Source organism: Staurois parvus, unplaced genomic scaffold (assembly GCF_062004578.1).
Source record: "Staurois parvus isolate SC_StPar_1 unplaced genomic scaffold, SC_StPar_1.0 ptg000498l, whole genome shotgun sequence".
Taxonomy (NCBI): Eukaryota; Metazoa; Chordata; class Amphibia; order Anura; family Ranidae; genus Staurois; species Staurois parvus.
Window position 1 is genome coordinate 800,351 of NW_028318294.1, and position 24,208 is coordinate 824,558.

At 41.3% G+C, this 24,208-nt stretch overlaps 1 protein-coding gene across 3 annotated transcripts in view; it reads right to left on the reverse strand.

Moving 5' to 3' along the window:
• Positions 1-24,208, reverse strand: part of CPNE2 (copine 2) — a 263,539-nt gene that overhangs the window by 63,877 nt on the left and 175,454 nt on the right. For 2 of the 3 annotated variants that reach the window (XM_089689791.1, XM_089689790.1), the window contains exons 9-10: positions 6,082-6,168; positions 2,653-2,712 (exon numbers count right to left, since the gene is read on the reverse strand). In XM_089689791.1, the coding sequence (XP_089545917.1) occupies positions 2,653-2,712; positions 6,082-6,168 (147 nt within the window). The remainder of the gene's footprint in view (positions 1-2,652; positions 2,713-6,081; positions 6,169-24,208) is intronic. The other variant, XM_089689792.1, reaches the window with a different exon arrangement.

Below are 24,208 nucleotides of genomic sequence, written 5' to 3' on the forward strand. Positions count from 1 at the left end.
GAAACCAAATACAGCACAGATGCACTCTATGACACAGGCCACTAGGGAATGATGATGAACGATACCAGCTTGTTTCTTATAACTAGTATGATGAAGATCTAGGTACCCGTTTATCATTGTGTTAAAGGACCACCATGCAAGATTCTATTAGGGCTGTGTTGTTATACTTCATACATGCCAAGAGGGAAATCTTATCATACATTTCTGTTCTATGACAGCGTACTCACAAGTTTACTGGTCTAACGGCATCTGTCTAAGGCTGCATACAGGGGAAAAAAAAAATCGCTTGATTCCCCCATTAAAGAGGAGTTCCACTTACCCTGTCAAAAAAATAAAAGTAAGCAGCTACAAAAACTGTAGCTGCTGACTTTTAAAAAACAGCCACTTGCCTGTCCCTTGGTCCCGTGGTTTGTCCCCCGTAGCCCGTTTCACCAGCCGTCCTGTATTCCAGGAGGCCAGCATCTTCAGTGTGGGCACCCGGCTGTGATAGCTTGCGGCTTCACAGACGGGTACCCACTGCGCATGCGCGAGTAGTGCTGCGCTTCATGAATGGTCCTGTAGTCTTCTGGGACCTGTCACGTGTCCCAAAAGACTACAGGGAGGGAGGGAGGACACCTTCCGCTTCCAATCGCCTGGGAGCAGGTACCTGTCAAATTCGGGTACCCGCCCCCCAAAGGTGAAAATCCTTAATGAAGAGCGGGGGAGCAATCCTTAAAGCGGAACTTCCCCTTTTGGGTGGAACTCAGCTTTAACACAATGTTGTACTGTATTCTGACATTTGGAGGTTCCTTGCTCTCAGAATACAATGATCAATGCTGCTGGCTATAGCCAGTGGCAGTGATCGTACGCAAAAGAAAAAAAAAAAAAAAGAGAAAAAGAAAGGCTGGTTATGCTGAAGCCGATCAAGAGATTGACTTTAGTACAACCAGTCTACCCATAAATGGATCAAAATACAGCTGGTTCCTGCTGAAGTGGCAGAATTTTGATCTGTCTATGGCCCCTTTCACACTGATGGTCCGATTGGGTCCGCCTGTCAGTTTTTCAAGTGGACCCGATCGGACCATTCATAGACCTCTATGGACCAGAGGGAGTCAGCGGACCGGTGTCCACTGACAACCGCCGGCATTAGATCCAACCCTGTATGCCAAAAACTGGCAGATCGGATCAGACAACAGTCAGGTGGAAACAGACAAGTGGTCTGTTTCCATCCGACTGCCCCATAACAGTCAGCGGGCTTTGTCTGTCTCTGCTCTACAGCAGTGGAGCAGCCATAGACCTGTTATCCACCCACTCAGCACTGAGCAGGCGGATCTGCTGATGGGTCTGTCCTGTCTGAAAGGGGCCTACTGGCGGCTTAACTAATTGACCTGGAATTACCAAACTTTCTGAGGCCGATTCATTAAAGAACTATGGAGCTTTCTCAACTTCTGAATAGCCAAAGCTCAACTCCAGGTAAATTTGTTTAGTCATGTAAAGACTGTGTTAGTGTTTCAGTCAAATCATTATTTACGTGTGACCCCATTTTGGAGATTTTGCTTAATTTCTTGTCCATTGGGGTGTTGATGTCACCTGGACAGCAAGGCACACACAGCAATAAAAAAATTGTTACAAGTTCTAACCCTTCTCTGTTCTATTAACCCTTCTTCATTCTACATTCTGTTTTTCCTCACTGAGAGATTTCCCATCAATTTGTGCCCCGACTCCAAAGTAAGTGCATAGACAGCAATGAACTCTATAACACCACCAATCCATACAATAATGTTTCTGATCACCAAGAAGATAGAATGGCTGCTCGGCCAATGGTGGCGTTGCCAAATGGCCATTGCTAGTAAAAGCCAGCACACCAGGTGCAAACGCAATGTATCTGAGGTCTCATATGAGACATGACTGATGACAGAAGTCCCCCTTTTCAAAGTGGTGATAGAAAACAAAGTTGTTCTGGGCTTTGGCTTTTTAACTCAGCGAATATGGCTGTGATCACTTCAGTCATGCAACAGCGCAAGCAAAAGTCCTATTTTTTTTTTTAATTTCCCTTGTACATAATTGGGTATTCAAAATGAACAAAGCTTAACCCAACTCACTAAGAATGAACACTCTATTTATACTGACTCCAGTTGTTATAATAGTGATTATCCCTCTCTGAGACCTCTATGCTTGTCCTGAATATAACAGAGACAATCACTGTGGTCAATCTTCGTCTGATAACTAAACTCCCCAAACACCTGAAATCCACGAATGTCTCTATTGCATGCAGAACACTGAGGCAATACAATAAGATGCTGTAGACTTTATATAGAAGTGTTTTATATGTTAAAAAATAAGTATTGGCTTTCAAGCCCCAATGTGTGTCTTGAGAGGAGGAAGGATTAGAGAAGACCACACTAAGGAAAAGGAAATTATCTCATAAGAAGGAGGGAGGAAATACAGAAATTAATATGTAATAAATGGTCACAAGGTGACATTACCAAAGACAATTAGGCAGAAAACCGCATAGACTGTATACACTGATACAACTACATTTTCTATATACTGCAGAGGCAGCATGCTACTTTAGTAAATCAACCTCTTTAATCTTAATACATGACAATAAGGGATGCCCAGGATATATGTACAGCCAGGATGGTCACACAAAGAGCCGTGTTCAGTACTTACTGTAAACATTAACTGGCATCCTCCTAGTATGTAGTCAAGGAAGGTATAATCTCTTGTGATCTAAGAGAAAAAAAATGATACCTTTACAAAACAAATATTCATGTAAATAAATCCTAGTTATCAATGAGTGCAACCTACACAAGATTTAAAAGAATTAAATATTGGTGCAGCGCTGAACATTTACACAAAAGACCTGCTGTGTGTTTTTTATAAACGCATATACAGCAAAAAATGCTGTATATGCATTTTTTGCTGTATATGCGTTTATAAAAAAACACACAGCAGGTCTATTGTGTAAATGTTCAGCGCTGCACCAATATTTAATTCTTTTGTGGTTTAGAGGTACTGTGGTTTACCTGTTAGTGTGTTCAGCTGCTTACCCTATCATTTAGATTTAGCGCTCGCTTTATCTCATCTTTTTTTACACAAGATTTAAGACTCAATTCACAAAACTAACAAAGTATCTTTAATGACAGTTCTTTTTAGTTGAGTCCAAGGAATACTGGAAATGACAATCACATCACTGAAAATACAATGCCTTAGGGCTCATGTACACTGCAGCTGATAAACTCACGTTTATTAGCTGTTCAGTGTTTTTTTTCAGCAGCCCCTGAACTCCCCCTAATGTTTTCCTATGTGTCCATGTACACATCTTTGTTTACAGTCGTTTACAGGCATTTGAGTTTACAGTCGTTTTTTTTAACGCAGAAAACTTGTGTTCAGCAGTCGATTTTATCAGCATTTCAAACACAAAACGCTTGTGCAAATCACATTTATAAGCATTTGAAATTTTTTTTTTTAACTCTTCCAGTTCCTGATGCTGTCCAGAGTCTTTTTTCATCATGAAAAATGCATGCAAAGCGTTTTCAAGATACTCAGATGGACAAAACACTGAACACAGGATGTTCCTACCAAGCTTGTCACACATTGTAATGACCAATTCACATCTCAGACCTCTCCCACCCTTGGAAACAAAAGATATGTTAATGACCATTCACACCTCAAATTCCTCAGACAGACCCCGTGCCAGGTTGCCTTAATGACTCACTGCACCAGCCACCTTTCCCACTCTTGGAAACAAAAGAAATGTTAATGAGCAACTCACACCTAAGCTAATCTCAACACATACTGCTGTCTCTGCTTCTACTCTCCGTATATCTCTGAAACAGTCTGAAATAGTTAATAATTTACCACTTTTGGGTGCATTCTGGGCATTTGGGAGGTTCTCCTGTGCTTATCTTTAAAAAATGCTTCTAAACGCAAACACTCATAAACGCAAACACGCATAAACGCGGTATACAAACGCGGCTAAACAGACGTTTTTTAACCTACGTTTTCCAGCAGTCAGTTTCCATCGTTCAGAGGTGTCTCGTGTACATGGAGCCTTAGACTGATGTTAAAACATCATATGTTCCTGTTAAATTGTCTGCTATGGACAACTAAAGTAGTTCCTCCTATAGACAGGCGTTCAAGTCAAACTTTCAATTTTACAGGTATAAAAAGGGATGCTAGCGTGGCCGTACTACACACAGTAGTGTCGCCTATTACTGATAGTCGGCGCACATGTCGCAGGCCAGTCTAGAGACCATTAATCAAGATGGCAGACAACAGTGTTAGTGCGTGAATGGAACAGCGTGTGGTGATGAACTTTCTTATGAATGAAGGCATAAAACCAGCGGATATCTATAGACGACTTCGAGTACAGTACGGTGATGAGACGCTCTGCTGCAGTAAAGCATTTGAATGGTGTAAAAGTTTCAAAGATGGCCGTACGTCCGTCAGTGACAATCCCGGCTGTGGGGGATCCCAGCCTACAGCAGTCATTCCTGTGAACATTCAGTGCAGGTAATGCTTGATCCTGGATAATCGATGCATAACCTATCATGAAATTGCACGAGAGACGAATCTTTCTGTGAGAACGGTGAACACAAATCACGAATGTCCTAGGATGGTTCAGGCATACTGACAAATCTTTCTATGCTAAAACTTTCCAGGCATTTGTTAAACGTCAGTATAAGTGTATAAATGTAGGAGGGGAGTATGTCAGAAAAATAAATGCAGTTTCCACTCCTTGAAATTTGTTATTTTATTATATAAACTCAAAAGTCCCGATTTGACTTGAGAGCCCCTCATATTTGACCTTTTTTTTAGCAATCCCCTTTATTGTTTTACATTTATTGCTACCTGCATTTTTTTTTCTTGCTGTTTTTTGTTTTTGTAGCCGATTCCCATCATTCTGATAAAAGTTAGATCATGTTTCAGGGGGTTTTCAGTTTGGGGATAGAGCCCATGCATGTATACCTGGGGGAACACCCTTCATATGGACTGCACGTCACTTAAATTATGGGGGTTTGCCAGTGTGGTTCTTATATGCATACACGGCTCCCCTAACAATGGTTATAAGCACCTCCCTGTCTGCTCTCATTTGTAGGTTTTTTTCTTCTTTTTCCATCTTCTCATTGTTTTTTTTATCTGAAGGAGCCTGCCAGCATGGTCTATATGTGTATGAGTTTCGATTATGACCCTTTAAGTAGTCTAATTTTTTTCTTTTTATGGATCAACAATATAATTACTTTGGTATTGACTTATTATTATCATCATCATCATCATCTTAATTATTTGCATATCTTCTTTTTTTTTGTATATATCTATTTAATTTTATACAATTTTATCTTGTATTTATATATTTACATATTCCATAGGGGAAGTCATTTATTCTATGCATACATTTTTTACCCTTGATTTGCATTTATTTATCTATTTATTATTTTATCATCTACCATGTACTTTTATTGATTTGTCTTTATCGATTTATATTTTTTATATATAAATATATCAATTTTATTTTTTGTTATTCACTTGGCATTTCTTCATCCAGCAATTTCTTGACTTGCTAACATGGTTATTTAATTTAATTTTTATTTATTTTTGTTATTTAAGATTGCCATATGATTGTATGGCCTTTTACCAAGCAGCACCTTTTCCTTTGGCAGATCCTTTAAAGGCCGCATTATCTCTAGCGGCGTTTTTATTCTATAACTCCGTTGGTAGCCCAATAGTCAGCTGGCGAACAGGAAATTACCTTGAAACGTGTCCTGTGCATACTCTACGTTGTGACATCACACTGGGAGCCGGCATTATCAGACCCCAGGACCTGTACATCTCTACCATGTCTGCAGACTTTGCCATTTTGTTATTTCTATGCTCCTGGCCAGAGCATTAGGATGACACTGTGATTATCCCATTTCTGGGCAATTACCCTGGCTGTTATGCCCCTCTCCTGTTCAGTAGTAGATAAATTGTTTTTACTGATGATACTGCACTATGGACTTTGCGCAGTGTCCCTTCTTCCCTTGTGAACTAATGTTTTACACTGAAACAGGCTCAGACACTCCAAGCTAGCCGGAACTGGTCACAGGTAAGACTCACCTTGCAGGATTTAATGATAATTACTCCAGAGTTTTTGTAGCTTCTTTTTTTCTTTTGTTTCTTTGGATTAATACAGTCAAACTCTACCTGAAATTAGGAGAAATCACATCACACAGAAAATCCTCTATACATAATTTGTTATATTACTTTGTCTAGAAAATGTGTTGCGTCATATTAGCTATTCTTAGCCTACTCTAGAAAAAGAATGTTGGTATCTGATTAGCCACTATGGTAAAATACAGACACTGATCTTCTAAAAACAGACGCACCTAAATTATAGAATCAAAATTTAAAATAGAAACTCTGTCCATGTTAGGCTACTGTCAATGTAGAAGGCTCCCCTCACCGACCCACTGATACTATCCTTGGTAATGCTCCCTGGTATAGGGGAGCTTATAACCTCCTACCAACCCATATGGAAGAAAAATATATTTGAAATATATTTTAAAAATATTCTTCCCAAATATATTGACATATATTTGAAATGCTACAATTTTGGCCATATTCAATATATTTCAATAAATATATACTTATATACTGCATGTTGAAATGAGTTTTTATTACAAAATAAATGAAAAATATTTTTAAAACTGCATTTCAAATACACTGTATGTCTTTAAAAATACAAATCTACATTTTTGGAATGCATTTACAAATATGTAAAAATATATATTAAAATGACTTTTTTATATGTTAAAAAAAAATCTGAAGAATATGGTTCAAAAAATATATTTTTAAAAATATTTTTCATATATGTTGTATTAAATAAAAAACGCATTTCAGCATGCAAAATAAATATATATACACACACATATATATATATATATATATATATACATATACACACACACACATACACACATATATATTGCATGTTGAAATGTGTTTTTTATATATTACAAAATATATGAAAAATATTTTTTTAAATATATTCTTCATATTTTTTTAACATATAAAGTCATTTTAACATATATTTGTAAATGCATTTCAAAATTGAAGATTTTATTTTTAAAGACATACAGTATATTTGAAATGTATTTTTAACAAATATTTTTCATATATTTTGTAATAAAGACACATTTCAGTATATATATATATATATATATATATATATAAAATATATATAAAAAGGGGGTATGTAGCGCTACAAAATTACAAATAAAATGTCATCATATATCATCACAGAAGTACATATTGTCCATAAAGTGTATCCGGAGGGCAGACGGATAAGATCCTATGGTGTCCCCAATCCAATCTGACAGAACGAAAAATGTATATAGTGCGGTTATGCGCTTACCACAATTACATACAATATGGGCATTGTATGTAAATCAGCAACAGGACATCACGGTCTGGTCAACAGCATGAGCAGCATCTGGTCATGTAAGGACATCAAGGCCAGTGGGTCCAACGTTGTCCAGGCATCCAGTGGCTCCTTATTCCAGATCACCACCTTACAAAGCTCATTAAAAACGAGCCAGGAGGCAAGAAGGTATCAATGGTGAAGTACGTTTATTCAGAGTAAAAAACCAAACAAAAGGAAGGAACTCACATCAGCATAGAAAGGTACATCCAGGTGTCATTCTTAGGTTCCCTGGTGGCTAGTAGTTCCACCAACATAAAAGGCTTGCATCCAGGTTTAATCAAAAGACCCTGGTGGCTAGTGACAGAAAGGGACCATATATAAATATATATCCCACAGATCCCAGGGTTAAGATGACCATCCAGATCCAATCAAAGAATTCCCTGGTGGTTAGTGGTTCCCTGGTGGTATAGGCGTCAATAGGGTGGATCCCCTAACATGTTTCGAGCACACCGCTCGTTTTCAAAGGGGTAGATCCTGCCCTAAGACGCCAGATTTAAATGACCGCGGTCACGCATGCGCAGTAAGCGCCACGCGCCGCCGGGGATTACCGCGCATGCGCGAGTGACGTCAGACGCCAGTACGCGATCACTGCGCATGCGCGAATGCAACATGAATATGGGCACTGAAGCCCATTAGACATCCAAGCCCACACATAGGTAGGGCCAGGGGCGGGTCCGGACGGCTCATCACACATCTGAGCCCATAGATAGATATGCCTGGGGGCGGGTCCGGACGGCTGCTAACTCTGCTATAATGATGGAAACTTAAAAAAAAAAAAAAAAAAGGAACCGCTGCAACGATTATTATGCGGATGGTGATATACTAGACCATCAGGGAAATATACATGGATCATAAACAACAATAAATAGGACATAACAAAAATATATAAAAAAAGGAAAGATTGTAATCCATGTTTTAAAACACCATAGGTGAATAAGATATTAAACACCATATTGTTATGGTCCTTAAAACGTTTTATCAATCAATATATAAAAAACCAAATAAACAAATTGTTACCAAAACAGTTGGATCATGCCTTATTTCATAGTATACATATAGTGACATCATAAATAGATGTAATGGACAATCATACGGTCCCATCTAAAGCTTAAAATTGGGGATAAAGCATCCCATATATTAATCCAGATCCCCTCATTTAAAGAGCACCCGTTTTGGTATATAAGGCACATCCATCCATAGATTAAATTAAAACCTTTAATAAAAACCCAAACTATATTGTCAAACCCATATATGGATTAACCGTAAGGGCTAACTTCCAATGTAGAATCATAATATCATGAACATAAAAGTAATATTATAGATACACCCAAGAAAAATATGCTAAAAAGTGAGCGACTAATAAAGTCGCCAGGTAATCAGTATAGGAGTCAAAAAGCACTAAAAAACCAGCACAGCAGATAATAATAGTAAAAAGGACATAAAATCCTGAAATAACATATAAAATATGAAATGATAAAAAGAAGAAATCAACTATTGTCAATAAAACAGTTAATGTCCAAGTCTACATTCAAACCTTTGGGTTGAAGAGACTTGAGCTCCACTATCCACTTAGTCTCGAGGCGGGACACCGCTCTCCTTTTGTGCCCCCCCCTCCAGTGATGGGCAATTACATCAATAGCTGTAAATTTCAAAGATGACGGATCTTTAGCATGACAGTCCTTATAGTGTTTGGATAGTGAGTGATACTCAAAGCCCTTTTTTATATTGTTGTAGTGCTCCCTGAGACGATCCCTCAGGCGCCTTGTAGTCCTACCCACATACTGGAGCTTACAGGGACATTGCAGAAGGTAAACCGTATGTGTGGTATTACATGTTATTGTTGGGTGTATAGTGTACCTCCTACCTGTAATGCTGGATTCAAAATCTCTAATCCTAGTTTTATGTGTCCCATTATATCTGCAAGCGATACATTTATTACACGGGTAGAACCCCTTCAGACCAAAAGGCGAGGTCAAGTTCTTTGGCGGATCAACCACATTAGGGGCCACCAGAAGTCGAAGTGGAGGTGCCCTTCTGAAAGTGATCTCTGGAAGTACTGGCAGAGCGTCACCCAATATGGGATCATTTTTAAGAATGGCCCAATTTTTCTTGATAATTCTAGTGACCTCCCTGTATTGGATGGAGAAATCCGTAATGAACGGGCAAAACCTCTCTGGTCTTACCCTTTTCTCTACAGCAAGCAAATCCCCCCTCTCCAGTAGGCCAACCTCATTCACGGTTTGATCTAGGGCATGTACACTATATCCTTTCTCCACAAATCTGGCTTTAAGTAACTCCGACTGATCCCTATAATCAGATATGTTAGTACAGTTCCTCCTTAATCTGAGGAATTGCCCCCTAGGGATATTATTCAGCCAGGTTGGATGGTGACAGCTATCAGTGGGTATGTACCCATTTCTATCTGTACTCTTAAAATATGTCCTGGTCACCACCTTAGTGCCACTGTTAATTAAAACCAGATCTAAAAAGTTGATTTCCTTAAAATCATATTCATACGACAAGTTAATATTAAGATCATTGTTATTTAAAGTAGTAAAAAAATTCTTCAATGAAAACTCATCCCCTTGCCACAAAAGAAACAGGTCATCTATGTAGCGCCGATAAAATATGAGGGGAGGCCAGTCACGAGAGTAAATTAAATCTTCCTCCCACCTGGCCATAAACAGATTGGCCAGGCTGGGGGCAAACTTAGCCCCCATCGCAACACCAGTGACTTGTAGGTAAAATGTATGATCAAACCAAAAAAAGTTTTTTTGCATAGCAAAATCCAGAAGCTCAAGGATGAACTCCCTTTGTTGTATAGGGATATAAGAGACAGTATCTAAATAGAACCGGACCGCCTCCATTCCATCTTTATGCTTTATATTACTATATAAAGCAGAAACATCTGCCGTGACCAAATAAGTTTTTTCATTAATATTAAGATCTTTTAGATCCACCAGTATTTGTTTCGTATCACGTAAATAAGCCGGTGTGGATTTCACCAAGGGTTGAAGAAAGAAATCAACATATTCTCCTATACGGGAATTAAGTGATCCAATGCCACTAATAATGGGCCTACCAGGGGGGCATCGTGCATCCTTATGTATTTTTGGAAGGCAATACATCACTGGAAGCCGTGGAGCTGCTGGGCACAGGTATGCTTTTTCTTTTTTATTTATTATGTTGTTTGCAAAACCTCGCTTGATAATAGTTTTCAGTTCCTTTTTATAGGACAAAAGTGGGTTCTTAGGTAACACATGATATGTCTCCCTATAGGACAAAACCCACTTTTGTCCTATAAAAAGGAACTGAAAACTATTATCAAGCGAGGTTTTGCAAACAACATAATAAATAAAAAAGAAAAAGCATACCTGTGCCCAGCAGCTCCACGGCTTCCAGTGATGTATTGCCTTCCAAAAATACATAAGGATGCACGATGCCCCCCTGGTAGGCCCATTATTAGTGGCATTGGATCACTTAATTCCCGTATAGGAGAATATGTTGATTTCTTTCTTCAACCCTTGGTGAAATCCACACCGGCTTATTTACGTGATACGAAACAAATACTGGTGGATCTAAAAGATCTTAATATTAATGAAAAAACTTATTTGGTCACGGCAGATGTTTCTGCTTTATATAGTAATATAAAGCATAAAGATGGAATGGAGGCGGTCCGGTTCTATTTAGATACTGTCTCTTATATCCCTATACAACAAAGGGAGTTCATCCTTGAGCTTCTGGATTTTGCTATGCAAAAAAACTTTTTTTGGTTTGATCATACATTTTACCTACAAGTCACTGGTGTTGCGATGGGGGCTAAGTTTGCCCCCAGCCTGGCCAATCTGTTTATGGCCAGGTGGGAGGAAGATTTAATTTACTCTCGTGACTGGCCTCCCCTCATATTTTATCGGCGCTACATAGATGACCTGTTTCTTTTGTGGCAAGGGGATGAGTTTTCATTGAAGAATTTTTTTACTACTTTAAATAACAATGATCTTAATATTAACTTGTCGTATGAATATGATTTTAAGGAAATCAACTTTTTAGATCTGGTTTTAATTAACAGTGGCACTAAGGTGGTGACCAGGACATATTTTAAGAGTACAGATAGAAATGGGTACATACCCACTGATAGCTGTCACCATCCAACCTGGCTGAATAATATCCCTAGGGGGCAATTCCTCAGATTAAGGAGGAACTGTACTAACATATCTGATTATAGGGATCAGTCGGAGTTACTTAAAGCCAGATTTGTGGAGAAAGGATATAGTGTACATGCCCTAGATCAAACCGTGAATGAGGTTGGCCTACTGGAGAGGGGGGATTTGCTTGCTGTAGAGAAAAGGGTAAGACCAGAGAGGTTTTGCCCGTTCATTACGGATTTCTCCATCCAATACAGGGAGGTCACTAGAATTATCAAGAAAAATTGGGCCATTCTTAAAAATGATCCCATATTGGGTGACGCTCTGCCAGTACTTCCAGAGATCACTTTCAGAAGGGCACCTCCACTTCGACTTCTGGTGGCCCCTAATGTGGTTGATCCGCCAAAGAACTTGACCTCGCCTTTTGGTCTGAAGGGGTTCTACCCGTGTAATAAATGTATCGCTTGCAGATATAATGGGACACATAAAACTAGGATTAGAGATTTTGAATCCAGCATTACAGGTAGGAGGTACACTATACACCCAACAATAACATGTAATACCACACATACGGTTTACCTTCTGCAATGTCCCTGTAAGCTCCAGTATGTGGGTAGGACTACAAGGCGCCTGAGGGATCGTCTCAGGGAGCACTACAACAATATAAAAAAGGGCTTTGAGTATCACTCACTATCCAAACACTATAAGGACTGTCATGCTAAAGATCCGTCATCTTTGAAATTTACAGCTATTGATGTAATTGCCCATCACTGGAGGGGGGGGCACAAAAGGAGAGCGGTGTCCCGCCTCGAGACTAAGTGGATAGTGGAGCTCAAGTCTCTTCAACCCAAAGGTTTGAATGTAGACTTGGACATTAACTGTTTTATTGACAATAGTTGATTTCTTCTTTTTATCATTTCATATTTTATATGTTATTTCAGGATTTTATGTCCTTTTTACTATTATTATCTGCTGTGCTGGTTTTTTAGTGCTTTTTGACTCCTATACTGATTACCTGGCGACTTTATTAGTCGCTCACTTTTTAGCATATTTTTCTTGGGTGTATCTATAATATTACTTTTATGTTCATGATATTATGATTCTACATTGGAAGTTAGCCCTTACGGTTAATCCATATATGGGTTTGACAATATAGTTTGGGTTTTTATTAAAGGTTTTAATTTAATCTATGGATGGATGTGCCTTATATACCAAAACGGGTGCTCTTTAAATGAGGGGATCTGGATTAATATATGGGATGCTTTATCCCCAATTTTAAGCTTTAGATGGGACCGTATGATTGTCCATTACATCTATTTATGATGTCACTATATGTATACTATGAAATAAGGCATGATCCAACTGTTTTGGTAACAATTTGTTTATTTGGTTTTTTATATATTGATTGATAAAACGTTTTAAGGACCATAACAATATGGTGTTTAATATCTTATTCACCTATGGTGTTTTAAAACATGGATTACAATCTTTCCTTTTTTTATATATTTTTGTTATGTCCTATTTATTGTTGTTTATGATCCATGTATATTTCCCTGATGGTCTAGTATATCACCATCCGCATAATAATCGTTGCAGCGGTTCCTTTTTTTTTTTTTTTTTTAAGTTTCCATCATTATAGCAGAGTTAGCAGCCGTCCGGACCCGCCCCCAGGCATATCTATCTATGGGCTCAGATGTGTGATGAGCCGTCCGGACCCGCCCCTGGCCCTACCTATGTGTGGGCTTGGATGTCTAATGGGCTTCAGTGCCCATATTCATGTTGCATTCGCGCATGCGCAGTGATCGCGTACTGGCGTCTGACGTCACTCGCGCATGCGCGGTAATCCCCGGCGGCGCGTGGCGCTTACTGCGCATGCGTGACCGCGGTCATTTAAATCTGGCGTCTTAGGGCAGGATCTACCCCTTTGAAAACGAGCGGTGTGCTCGAAACATGTTAGGGGATCCACCCTATTGACGCCTATACCACCAGGGAACCACTAACCACCAGGGAATTCTTTGATTGGATCTGGATGGTCATCTTAACCCTGGGATCTGTGGGATATATATTTATATATGGTCCCTTTCTGTCACTAGCCACCAGGGTCTTTTGATTAAACCTGGATGCAAGCCTTTTATGTTGGTGGAACTACTAGCCACCAGGGAACCTAAGAATGACACCTGGATGTACCTTTCTATGCTGATGTGAGTTCCTTCCTTTTGTTTGGTTTTTTACTCTGAATAAACGTACTTCACCATTGATACCTTCTTGCCTCCTGGCTCGTTTTTAATGAGCTTTGTAAGGTGGTGATCTGGAATAAGGAGCCACTGGATGCCTGGACAACGTTGGACCCACTGGCCTTGATGTCCTTACATGACCAGATGCTGCTCATGCTGTTGACCAGACCGTGATGTCCTGTTGCTGATTTACATACAATGCCCATATTGTATGTAATTGTGGTAAGCGCATAACCGCACTATATACATTTTTCGTTCTGTCAGATTGGATTGGGGACACCATAGGATCTTATCCGTCTGCCCTCCGGATACACTTTATGGACAATATGTACTTCTGTGATGATATATGATGACATTTTATTTGTAATTTTGTAGCGCTACATACCCCCTTTTTATATTTATGTTTAGGTACTGAGGATTACCCTGTATGTTAGCTGCTTGTCTTGTCTGTTTGCGCTCACTTACCTTACCCTACTTATATATAAAATATATATTTAGAAAATTTTTATTTTTTTTTAAATATGTTGACTATGGCCAAAATTGTAGCATTTCAAATATATGTCAACATATTTGGGAAGAATATTTTGTGTCTAGTATTGAATCACCAGGCCCAAGTACTCGCACATGACAGTGGAAGTGATGACCCCCCCCCCTTGGAGTCCACTACCAGCCAATAGTGTCAGCTATGACAGAGGTAAGTTCTGCAGGGAGTGCTGGCAAGGCACCAGTGGGTCAAGGGGGCCCCTTTATACAAAGACACTATCATTTTACCCTGAATAAAAGCAAAAGCAGCAATGGGTTTGATTTACTAAAACAGAAGAATTCAAAATCTGGTGCAGCTGTGCATCAGCCAATCGGCTTCTAACTTCAGCTTGTTCAATTAAGCTTTGACAAAAAGACCTTGACACTGATTGGTTTCTATGCAGAACAGCACCAGATTTTGCATTCTCCAGTTTTAGTAAATCAACGCCGGAGTCTTTTTAACCTAAAACAGAAGGGCTTCAACTAGCAACCTTCTTCTAAAAATGAAGGTTACCTGGCTGTGCTGTTGACCTGCTACCTTTCATATTGAGTATGGGACTCAGAACAAGTAGGCAAAATAAGAACATCGACGTTAGGAGTCTTTGGGGTTGATTAACTAAAACTGGAGAATGCAAAACCTGATGCAGCTATGCATGGAAACCAACCAGTTTCAAGGTTTTTTCTTTGTCAAAGCTCAATTGGACAAGCTGAAGTTAGAAGTTGATTGGCTACCATGCACAGCTGTCTCAGATTTTGCACTTTCCAATTTTAGTAAATCAACCCCTTTGTCTGCACACTTGTTATGGATCACTGACCTAAAGTACAGAAACAAGTGGATCAGCATGACAGCCAGGTAACTTGTATTTTCAAAAGGAAAGCTCAGCAATGGCAGCCACTGTGAGGTTTCTCATGGTTTCCTATATTGGAACTACACCTGCATTTACAAAATTTCATAAAACAGACAGAACATCGGTAATAATGCTGCTCACGTGTTCAGTGTAAGAAATAGATTTTCTTTACGTTTAAAGTGTTACTAAACCCAGGACCCTGCATTCACTATATCTGCTCTCCCCGGACCCTGCATTCACTATATCTGCTCTCCCCAGAAGCTGCAGTCACTATATCTGGTCTCCCCAGACCCTGCATTCACTATATCTGGTCTCCCTGGACCCTGCATTCACTATATCCGGTCTCCCCGGTCCCTGCATTCACTATATCTGGTCTCCCAGGACCCTGCATTCACTATATCTGGTCTCCCCGGACCCTGCATTCATTATATCTGGTCTCCCCGGACCCTGCATTCACTATATCTGGTCTCCCCGGACTCTGCATTCACTATATCTGCTCTCCCCGGACCCTGCAGTCACTATATCTGCTCTCCCCAGAAGCTGCAGTCACAATATCTGGTCTCCCCAGACCCTGCATTCACTATATCTGGTCTCCCCAGACCCTGCATTCACTATATCTGGTCTCCCTGGACCCTGCATTCACTATATCTGCTCTCCCCGGACCCTGCAGTCACTATATCTGCTCTCCCCGGAAGCTGCATTCACTATATCTGGTCTCCCTGGACCCTGCATTCACTATATCCGGTCTCCCCGGACCCTGCATTCACTATATCTGGTCTCCCAGGACCCTGCATTCACTATATCTGGTCTCCCCGGACCCTGCATTCATTATATTTGGTCTCCCCGGACCCTGCATTCACTATATCCGGTCTCCCCGGACCCTGCATTCATTATATCTGGTCTCCCCGGACTCTGCATTCACTATATCTGCTCTCCCCGGACCCTGCAGTCACTATATCTGCTCTCCCCGGAAGCTGCAGTCACTATATCTGGTCTCCCCAGACCCTGCATTCACTATATCTGGTCTCCCTGGACCCTGCATTCACTATATCCGGTCTCTCCGGACCCTGCATTCACTATATCTGGTCTCCCCAGACCCTGCATTCACTATATCTGGTCTCCCCAGACCCTGCATTCACTATATCTGGTCTCCCCGGACCCTGCATTCACTATATCTGGTCTCCCCAGACCCTGCATTCACTATATCTGGTCTAAAGTACAGAAACAAGTGGATCAGCATGACAGCCAGGTAACTTGTATTTTCAAAAGGAAAGCTCAGCAATGGCAGCCACTGTGAGGTTTCTCATGGTTTCCTATATTGGAACTACACCTGCATTTACAAAATTTCATAAAACAGACAGAACATCGGTAATAATGCTGCTCACGTGTTCAGTGTAAGAAATAGATTTTCTTTACGTTTAAAGTGTTACTAAACCCAGGACCCTGCATTCACTATATCTGCTCTCCCCGGACCCTGCATTCACTATATCTGCTCTCCCCGGACCCTGCATTCACTATATCTGCTCTCCCCAGAAGCTGCAGTCACTATATCTGGTCTCCCCAGACCCTGCATTCACTATATCTGGTCTCCCTGGACCCTGCATTCACTATATCCGGTCTCCCCGGTCCCTGCATTCACTATATCTGGTCTCCCAGGACCCTGCATTCACTATATCTGGTCTCCCCGGACCCTGCATTCATTATATCTGGTCTCCCCGGACCCTGCATTCACTATATCTGGTCTCCCCGGACTCTGCATTCACTATATCTGCTCTCCCCGGACCCTGCAGTCACTATATCTGCTCTCCCCAGAAGCTGCAGTCACAATATCTGGTCTCCCCAGACCCTGCATTCACTATATCTGGTCTCCCCAGACCCTGCATTCACTATATCTGGTCTCCCTGGACCCTGCATTCACTATATCTGCTCTCCCCGGACCCTGCAGTCACTATATCTGCTCTCCCCGGAAGCTGCATTCACTATATCTGGTCTCCCTGGACCCTGCATTCACTATATCCGGTCTCCCCGGACCCTGCATTCACTATATCTGGTCTCCCCGGACCCTGCATTCATTATATTTGGTCTCCCCGGACCCTGCATTCACTATATCCGGTCTCCCCGGACCCTGCATTCATTATATCTGGTCTCCCCGGACTCTGCATTCACTATATCTGCTCTCCCCGGACCCTGCAGTCACTATATCTGCTCTCCCCGGAAGCTGCAGTCACTATATCTGGTCTCCCTGGACCCTGCATTCACTATATCCGGTCTCCCCGGTCCCTGCATTCACTATATCTGGTCTCCCAGGACCCTGCATTCACTATATCTGGTCTCCCCGGACCCTGCATTCATTATATCTGGTCTCCCCGGACCCTGCATTCACTATATCTGGTCTCCCCGGACTCTGCATTCACTATATCTGGTCTCCCCAGACCCTGCATTCACTATATCTGGTCTCCCCGGACCCTGCATTCACTATATCTGGTCTCCCCAGACCCTGCATTCACTATATCTGGTCTCCCTGGACCCTGCATTCACTATATCTGGTCTCCCCGGACCCTGCATTCACTATATCCAGTCTCCCCGGACCCTGCATTCACTATATCTGGTCTCCCCGGACCCTGCATTCACTATATCTGGTCTCCCAGGACCCTGCATTCACTATATCTGGTCTCCCAGGACTCTGCATTCACTATATCCGGTCTCCCCAGACCCTGCATTCACTATATCTGGTCTCCCCGGACTCTGCATTCACTATATCCGGTCTCCCCGGACCCTGCATTCACTATATCTGGTCTCCCCGGACCCTGCATTCACTATATCCGGTCTCCCCGGACCCTGCATTCACTATATCTGGTCTCCCTGGACCCTGCATTCACTATATCTGGTCTCCCCGTACCCTGCATTCACTATATCTGGTCTCCCAGGACCCTGATTTCACTATATCTGGTCTCCCCGGACCCTGCATTCAATATATCCGGTCTCCCCGGACCCTGCATTCACTATATCTGGTCTCTCACAGTACACACAACATGAAAATGCGATTATTTTAGTAAATATAAACTGCTAAATACCTTTCCTCATCAGCAGTTAGAGCAATCTTGTGACTTCTATCAGTGCACTGAGCAGCAGAACACTGGTTAAAGCTTGTAGGAGGCGTTTTTATTCTCCCCTGATTGTCCTATGAGGCTGCATAACCCCTGACCCTCGGTCTGGACAGTGCTGATTGGCCCTGAGCTGATCACTTGCACTCTCCCAAGTAAAAAAAAACTCTAGCAATATACACTAAACCGAGCATGTGTATGTGACTACGGGTTCAGTCTGTCTTATCAGGTGGACATTTGAACAAGAAGAGGGGCAGAGAAAACAGGACCAAACAGCCTTTTTACACAATGTGAAGGATTAACCCCTTAAAAGGTGTTACTAAACCCAGGACCCTGCATTCTCTATATCTGGTCTCCCACAGTACACAGAACATGGAAATGCAATTATTTTAGTAGAGATAAACTGCTAAATACCTTTTCTCATCAGCAGTTAGAGCAGTCTTGTGACTTCCATCAGTGTTCAGCAGAGCACTGGTTAAAGCTTGTAGGAGGACTAAACTGAGCATGTGCAGAATGGCTATAAGTTCAGTCCGTCTTATCAGGAGATAAGACGTGGACATTAGGACAAGAGAAGGAGCAGAGAAGTCCAGAATGAACGTCCTTTTTACACAATGCACACAAGGGATTAACCCCTTAGGTTCCACAGTGGGTATAACAAGCATGCTTTAATGCATATACAGACTGATTGTACTGTTGTGGGCTTAGTAACACATTAACCACATGCCGCCCAGCCACTGTATAAATACAGCGGCAGGGCGGCACGGCTGGGCAAAACCACGTTTTAAAACGTGTGTTTTGTAAACAGGTAGGGGGCGCGCGCGAGGCGCGCCGCCACCCTACCCGTCCCGCCGATCACAGCCGCGGATGTCAGTCGCCGGGTCACAGCCGGTCGTTACCGGCTATGTCCCGGCGATCGGCGGCAATCGCTGACAGAGAGCACAGCTGCAGTAGCTGTGCTTTCTGTCAGTTCCCTGACAGCTCCAGGACAAGCTGATCGGGACAGAAGAGTTTCTCTCTCCCGATCAGCGGTGTCCCGTGCAGTACACACCCCCGCCCCCTAGTAAAACACTCCCCCTCACACAGATAACCCTTTCCCTGAAAAATAAACTTAACCCCTTCCTCCCCATTGCCATTAGTACAGTGTCAGTGGTTTTGTTTTTGCAAAAAAACACTGATCACTGTATTGGTGTCACTGGGGATGTCAGTGACCCCAAGTCAGTACCCCCCAATGTCAGAATGTCCGCCGCAGTCCCGCCATAAGTCGCTGATCGCCGCAATAAGTCACTGATCGCCGTTGTAAGTCGCTGATCGCCGCCATTATTAGTATAAAAAAAAACTAAAAATCTCAGTATCTTTCCCGCCATTTGTAAACGCTATAACTTTCACGTAAACCAATGAATTTACACGTATTGGGGTTTTTTTGTAGCAAAGACATGTCGCAGAATGCATTTTGTCAGAAATTTATGACTAAATTTGATTTTTAAATTTTTTTTTACTGGACATGTTTTTTAGCAAAAAGTCCAAAATATTGTTTTTTTTCCTCAAAATTGTCAGCCTTTTTTTTTATAGCGCAAAAAATAAAAACCGCACAGGCGATCAAATACCACCGAAAGAAAGCTCAATTTGTGGGAAAAAAAAGGATGTAAATTTCATTTATGTACCGTATTGCATGACCGCGCAATTGTCCATTAAACTAGCGCAGCGCTGTATAGCAAAAAAATGGCGTAAATTGCAGTATCTATATCATAGTTTGTAGACGCTATAACTTCCACACAAAGCAATCAATATACACTTATTGGGATTTTTTTTACCAAAAACATGGAGCAGAATACATTTTGGCCTAAATTTATAACCAACTTTGAGTTTACTATATATTTTTTTATAGCTGAAAGTAAAAAATATTGTTTTTCTTCAAAATTTTTGGCCTTTTTTTGTTTATAGCGTGAAAAATAAAAAGCACACAGGTGATCAAATACCACCGAAAGAAAGCTCTATTTGTGTGAAAAAAGGACGTAAATTTCGTTTGGGTGCAGCATTGCATGACCGCACAATTATCAGTTGAATTAGTGCAGCACCGAGTAGCAAAAAGAGGCCTGGTCATTAAGGGGGGGTAAATCCTCTGGAGGTCAAGTGGTTAAATAAAAAGTAAGCACTTCCATGGAACTGAAAAAAAAAATGCTTATTAAACCCTGCTGAAGCCTTCTAATTTAGCTGCAGGGACAACATACTCAGTATAAAAGGGAGATTACTTTGGCAGCTTGCTGTAATATTCCTATACTCAGCCCCTCTACAGAAAGAAGAACCTTATGCATCAGAGTTGAAGATCCATGGAATTATTGTAGTCACAAAAGGGCAAACATTTCATCTCAGTCGTTTCTATTCTCAGCTCTCTATATTTAGTTATTTGCACTGCCCTACCCTCACTGACACTTTGCTTGCTCAGTTAAAAAGCAGAAATGTTGTTTTAAAGTGAACATGTGCCAGTTGTGGACACTGAGCTTGCACCACAGACCACAAAAACCCCATCTCAACATTGTTACTTCATCTGCAGATCAAAAGGATGAGCTTTGATCTGCATTGTCAGTTAAAGCAACATAACAAGAAATAAAAGTGTGGTTTCTTTTTAGATAAAATTTGTTCTTACTTAAAGCGGAACTACGTTGCATCTGAGCACCACAAAGTAAAAATGCTATTTCATTTATTTTTAATATTCAAAGCAAACTCACCCACCCACCCATGTCTCCATGTTTTATTTTGCTGCGAAATCACTCTGAAAAACATCCTCCTTGCATTTCTGTCTGTGGCCATCTTAAGTAAGGGCAGATGATGCATGTAGAATCTAGTTCCTAGAATTTATCTGCCCTTAGGTCTGGCATGCAGGCAGGAGGGTGTGCTTAGCTGAGTAAACCCCTATTCCTGCTATTCACATGGGGGGGGGGGGGATATGGGGACCCCCTTGCTAAAGGGGGCTTCCAGATTCCGATAAGCCTCCCCAATCAAAGACCCCCACAACCACCAGCCAGAGTTGTGGGGAAGAGGCCCCCCCATCTCAAAGCACCCCCGCATGTTAAGGGCATGTGGCCTGGTATGGTTCAGGAGGGGGTCTCACTCATCCTCCCCCTTTCCTGACCTGCATGCTCAGATAAGAGTCTGGTATGGATTTGGGGGGGGACCCCATGCCATTTGTTTTTAAATTTTGGCATGGGGGTTCCCCTCAAAACCCATACCAGACCCGAAGGGCTTGGTATTAATGAAGGGGGGACCCCACAATGTTTTTTTATTATTTTTCAATTGCCAGCAATTTTTTTTTTTTTTTTACATTCAACTGTCAGTGGGGAACCCCGCTGACAGCTGATGACTCATAGGTTGTTAAGGACTCCGTGGCCACCCATTCCTTAACAACCCATGACAGTACTGACAGATAGCAGTACATACCGCATGTCTATTTATATATTATATATAACTTATTTCCTTTTCTGAATTGACTTTATGGTCTTTTTATGTGGTATTTACGAAGTGTTTTTGCTATTTCTGGTACATACCGCATACTAGCAATAGTGAATTGACATTTTCAGTATCGCATTTGATATGCGGTCATGTGACTGACTTAAGTTATGCGATAAGCTTTAGTGAGCTGTGACAAATATCACCAAATGAACACCTTGTTTGTCCTAAAAAATTATATATGTACTACTTTGTTGATTTTAAAGTGTTACTAAACCAATGACCCTGCGTTCACAGTATCCAGTCTTCCACAGTGCACAAAACATGGAAATGCAATTATTTTAGTAAATATAAACTGCTAAATACCTTTTCTCATCAGAAGTATATAGCAGTCTTGTGACTGCTATTAGGGTTCAGCTGAGCACTTGTTAAAGCTTGTAGGAGGAGTTTTCATTCTCCCCTGACTGTCCTATTAGGCTGCATGACCCTGCTAGACAGTGCTGATTGGCCCTGTGCTGATCACATGCACCCTCCCAAAAAGAAAAAACACTAACCATACCCACCAAACTGAGCATGAGTTCCTCCTAGGGCTGTGTACTATCAGCGGATGGATTGGGGGAAAGTAAAAGAAGAGAGGATCATAGAAGACAGGCCTTTTTACACAATGCAGAGGATTAACCCCTTAGGTTCCACAGTGAGCATAACAAGCATGCTTTACTGCAAATAAGGACTGATTTTAATATTCTGGGTTTAGTAACACTTTAAGTAATGAAAAAGTTATTGTTGAATAAACTGGCTCATTATAGAAATGTAAAAAAAATGCTCTGGTCCATTGATGTGTACAATGTGAAGCTGAATAGGTTAAAGTAGCTGAATGTTGTTTTTTTTAACAAGTAATACGAGTTTTAAAACAAGCCCACACTGACTTCTCTAGCTACAGGCATGGCAGAGAAATTCAACTTAACACAGGCACTGAAATTACATCTCTTGCATCCTCTGGCAACACATTGGGAGGCATCTGGAACTGTGTGCAGGCAGCCCATATTAGTGAATATAGACACAGTGGGATTTATTTACTAAAGTGCAAAATCAGGCTCACTTCTGCATAGAAACCAATCAGCTTCTAACCTCAGCTTGCTATATTAAGCTTTGGTAATAAAACCCAGAAGCTGATTAGTTTCTATGCAGAAGTGAGTCTGTATGTGCACTCTGCAGATTTAGTAAAAAAACCCCAGTAGCTGTACTGACACAGGAAGACATCCATGTTTGACAGGCATTGCCCCCATGTGAATGAGGACTTAGAAACTGACTGATACCCCAACTCCATCTATTGTGTTCTTTGAGGGTGAATTTCTCCACAGTGTCTGAGGTCATTGAGGGCCTTTTTTAAGTGTACAGAAAGCCAGAAACGTTGTTTTATTAGTTTTGGATAGAGTGAGGAAGGCTTAGAACGCCTTTCTGGTTTGTACTGCTCTCTGGGTTTTCGTTTGAGATATTTCCCCATCACTCCCTATCGTGCTGGCAACATCAGACAGGGAGTAAGGGCCAGTTCACACTATAGAAACGCAGTCCAGATGCGTTCTGGATGCATTTCTGCATGCAAGTTTTTGACACGTTTTTGGCGCGCTACGGTGGGTTGGTAATGCGTTCTGGTGCATTTTTAATGCTTTCCGGTTCATTTTTTCCCCTCTCTTTTTCTTCAGTTTAAATAGGGACATTCCAGTGCATTTTACTGCGTTCCAGTACAGTTCTGTGCAGGAAAAATGCAGCCTGTTCTAATTTTTTACCCTGCAACAGGAACGCGCTGGAACTGCAAGCACTGATGTGAACTATGACACTGACAGCCATATAAGCCACTTACTTTGCGTTTTGGATGCAGAAAAAAAGCGCACTGAAAATGCATGTAGTGTGAACTGGCCCTAAGTGAAAATCTGCAACAGGGACATAAACCGGAATTCAAATTTGACAGGGATTCCAGCCTTCTCCTAATCTACAAAAAAAGTGTTATAAAAATTATCAAAACCCAAAAAGAAAATTGTAATATATTACAGCTTACCAGTCCTTATATGTGGTGACTGCATTAGTTATCTTTTTCAGGCTAGGTACAATTTCTGCAAGTAAAGAAAAACACCTGTTACTCCTGTCAGCGTCCTTGTAATTTCCTGTGTACTGGACTGAAATCCCAGACAATGCTTTTCCCGCTCTTATTTGTGAGCTACAAAAGCCCTCCTCCCTATGTATTGGAGATGAGAGAGGGAGAGGTTTGTGATTCTCCTCAGAACAGCCTAGGGTGACAACGCTGCTTCTCCATAGATACAGTACAGTGCATGAATGTTGCCACCCTAGGACAGGAAGTGTACTGCTGGCAGGATCACTGGGTGAAAATAAAGGTAAAAAAAGCATAAAAAAAAAACTGAATGCAGCCACCAAATGATAAGTTGCAATATATAGCATTTTTTTAATT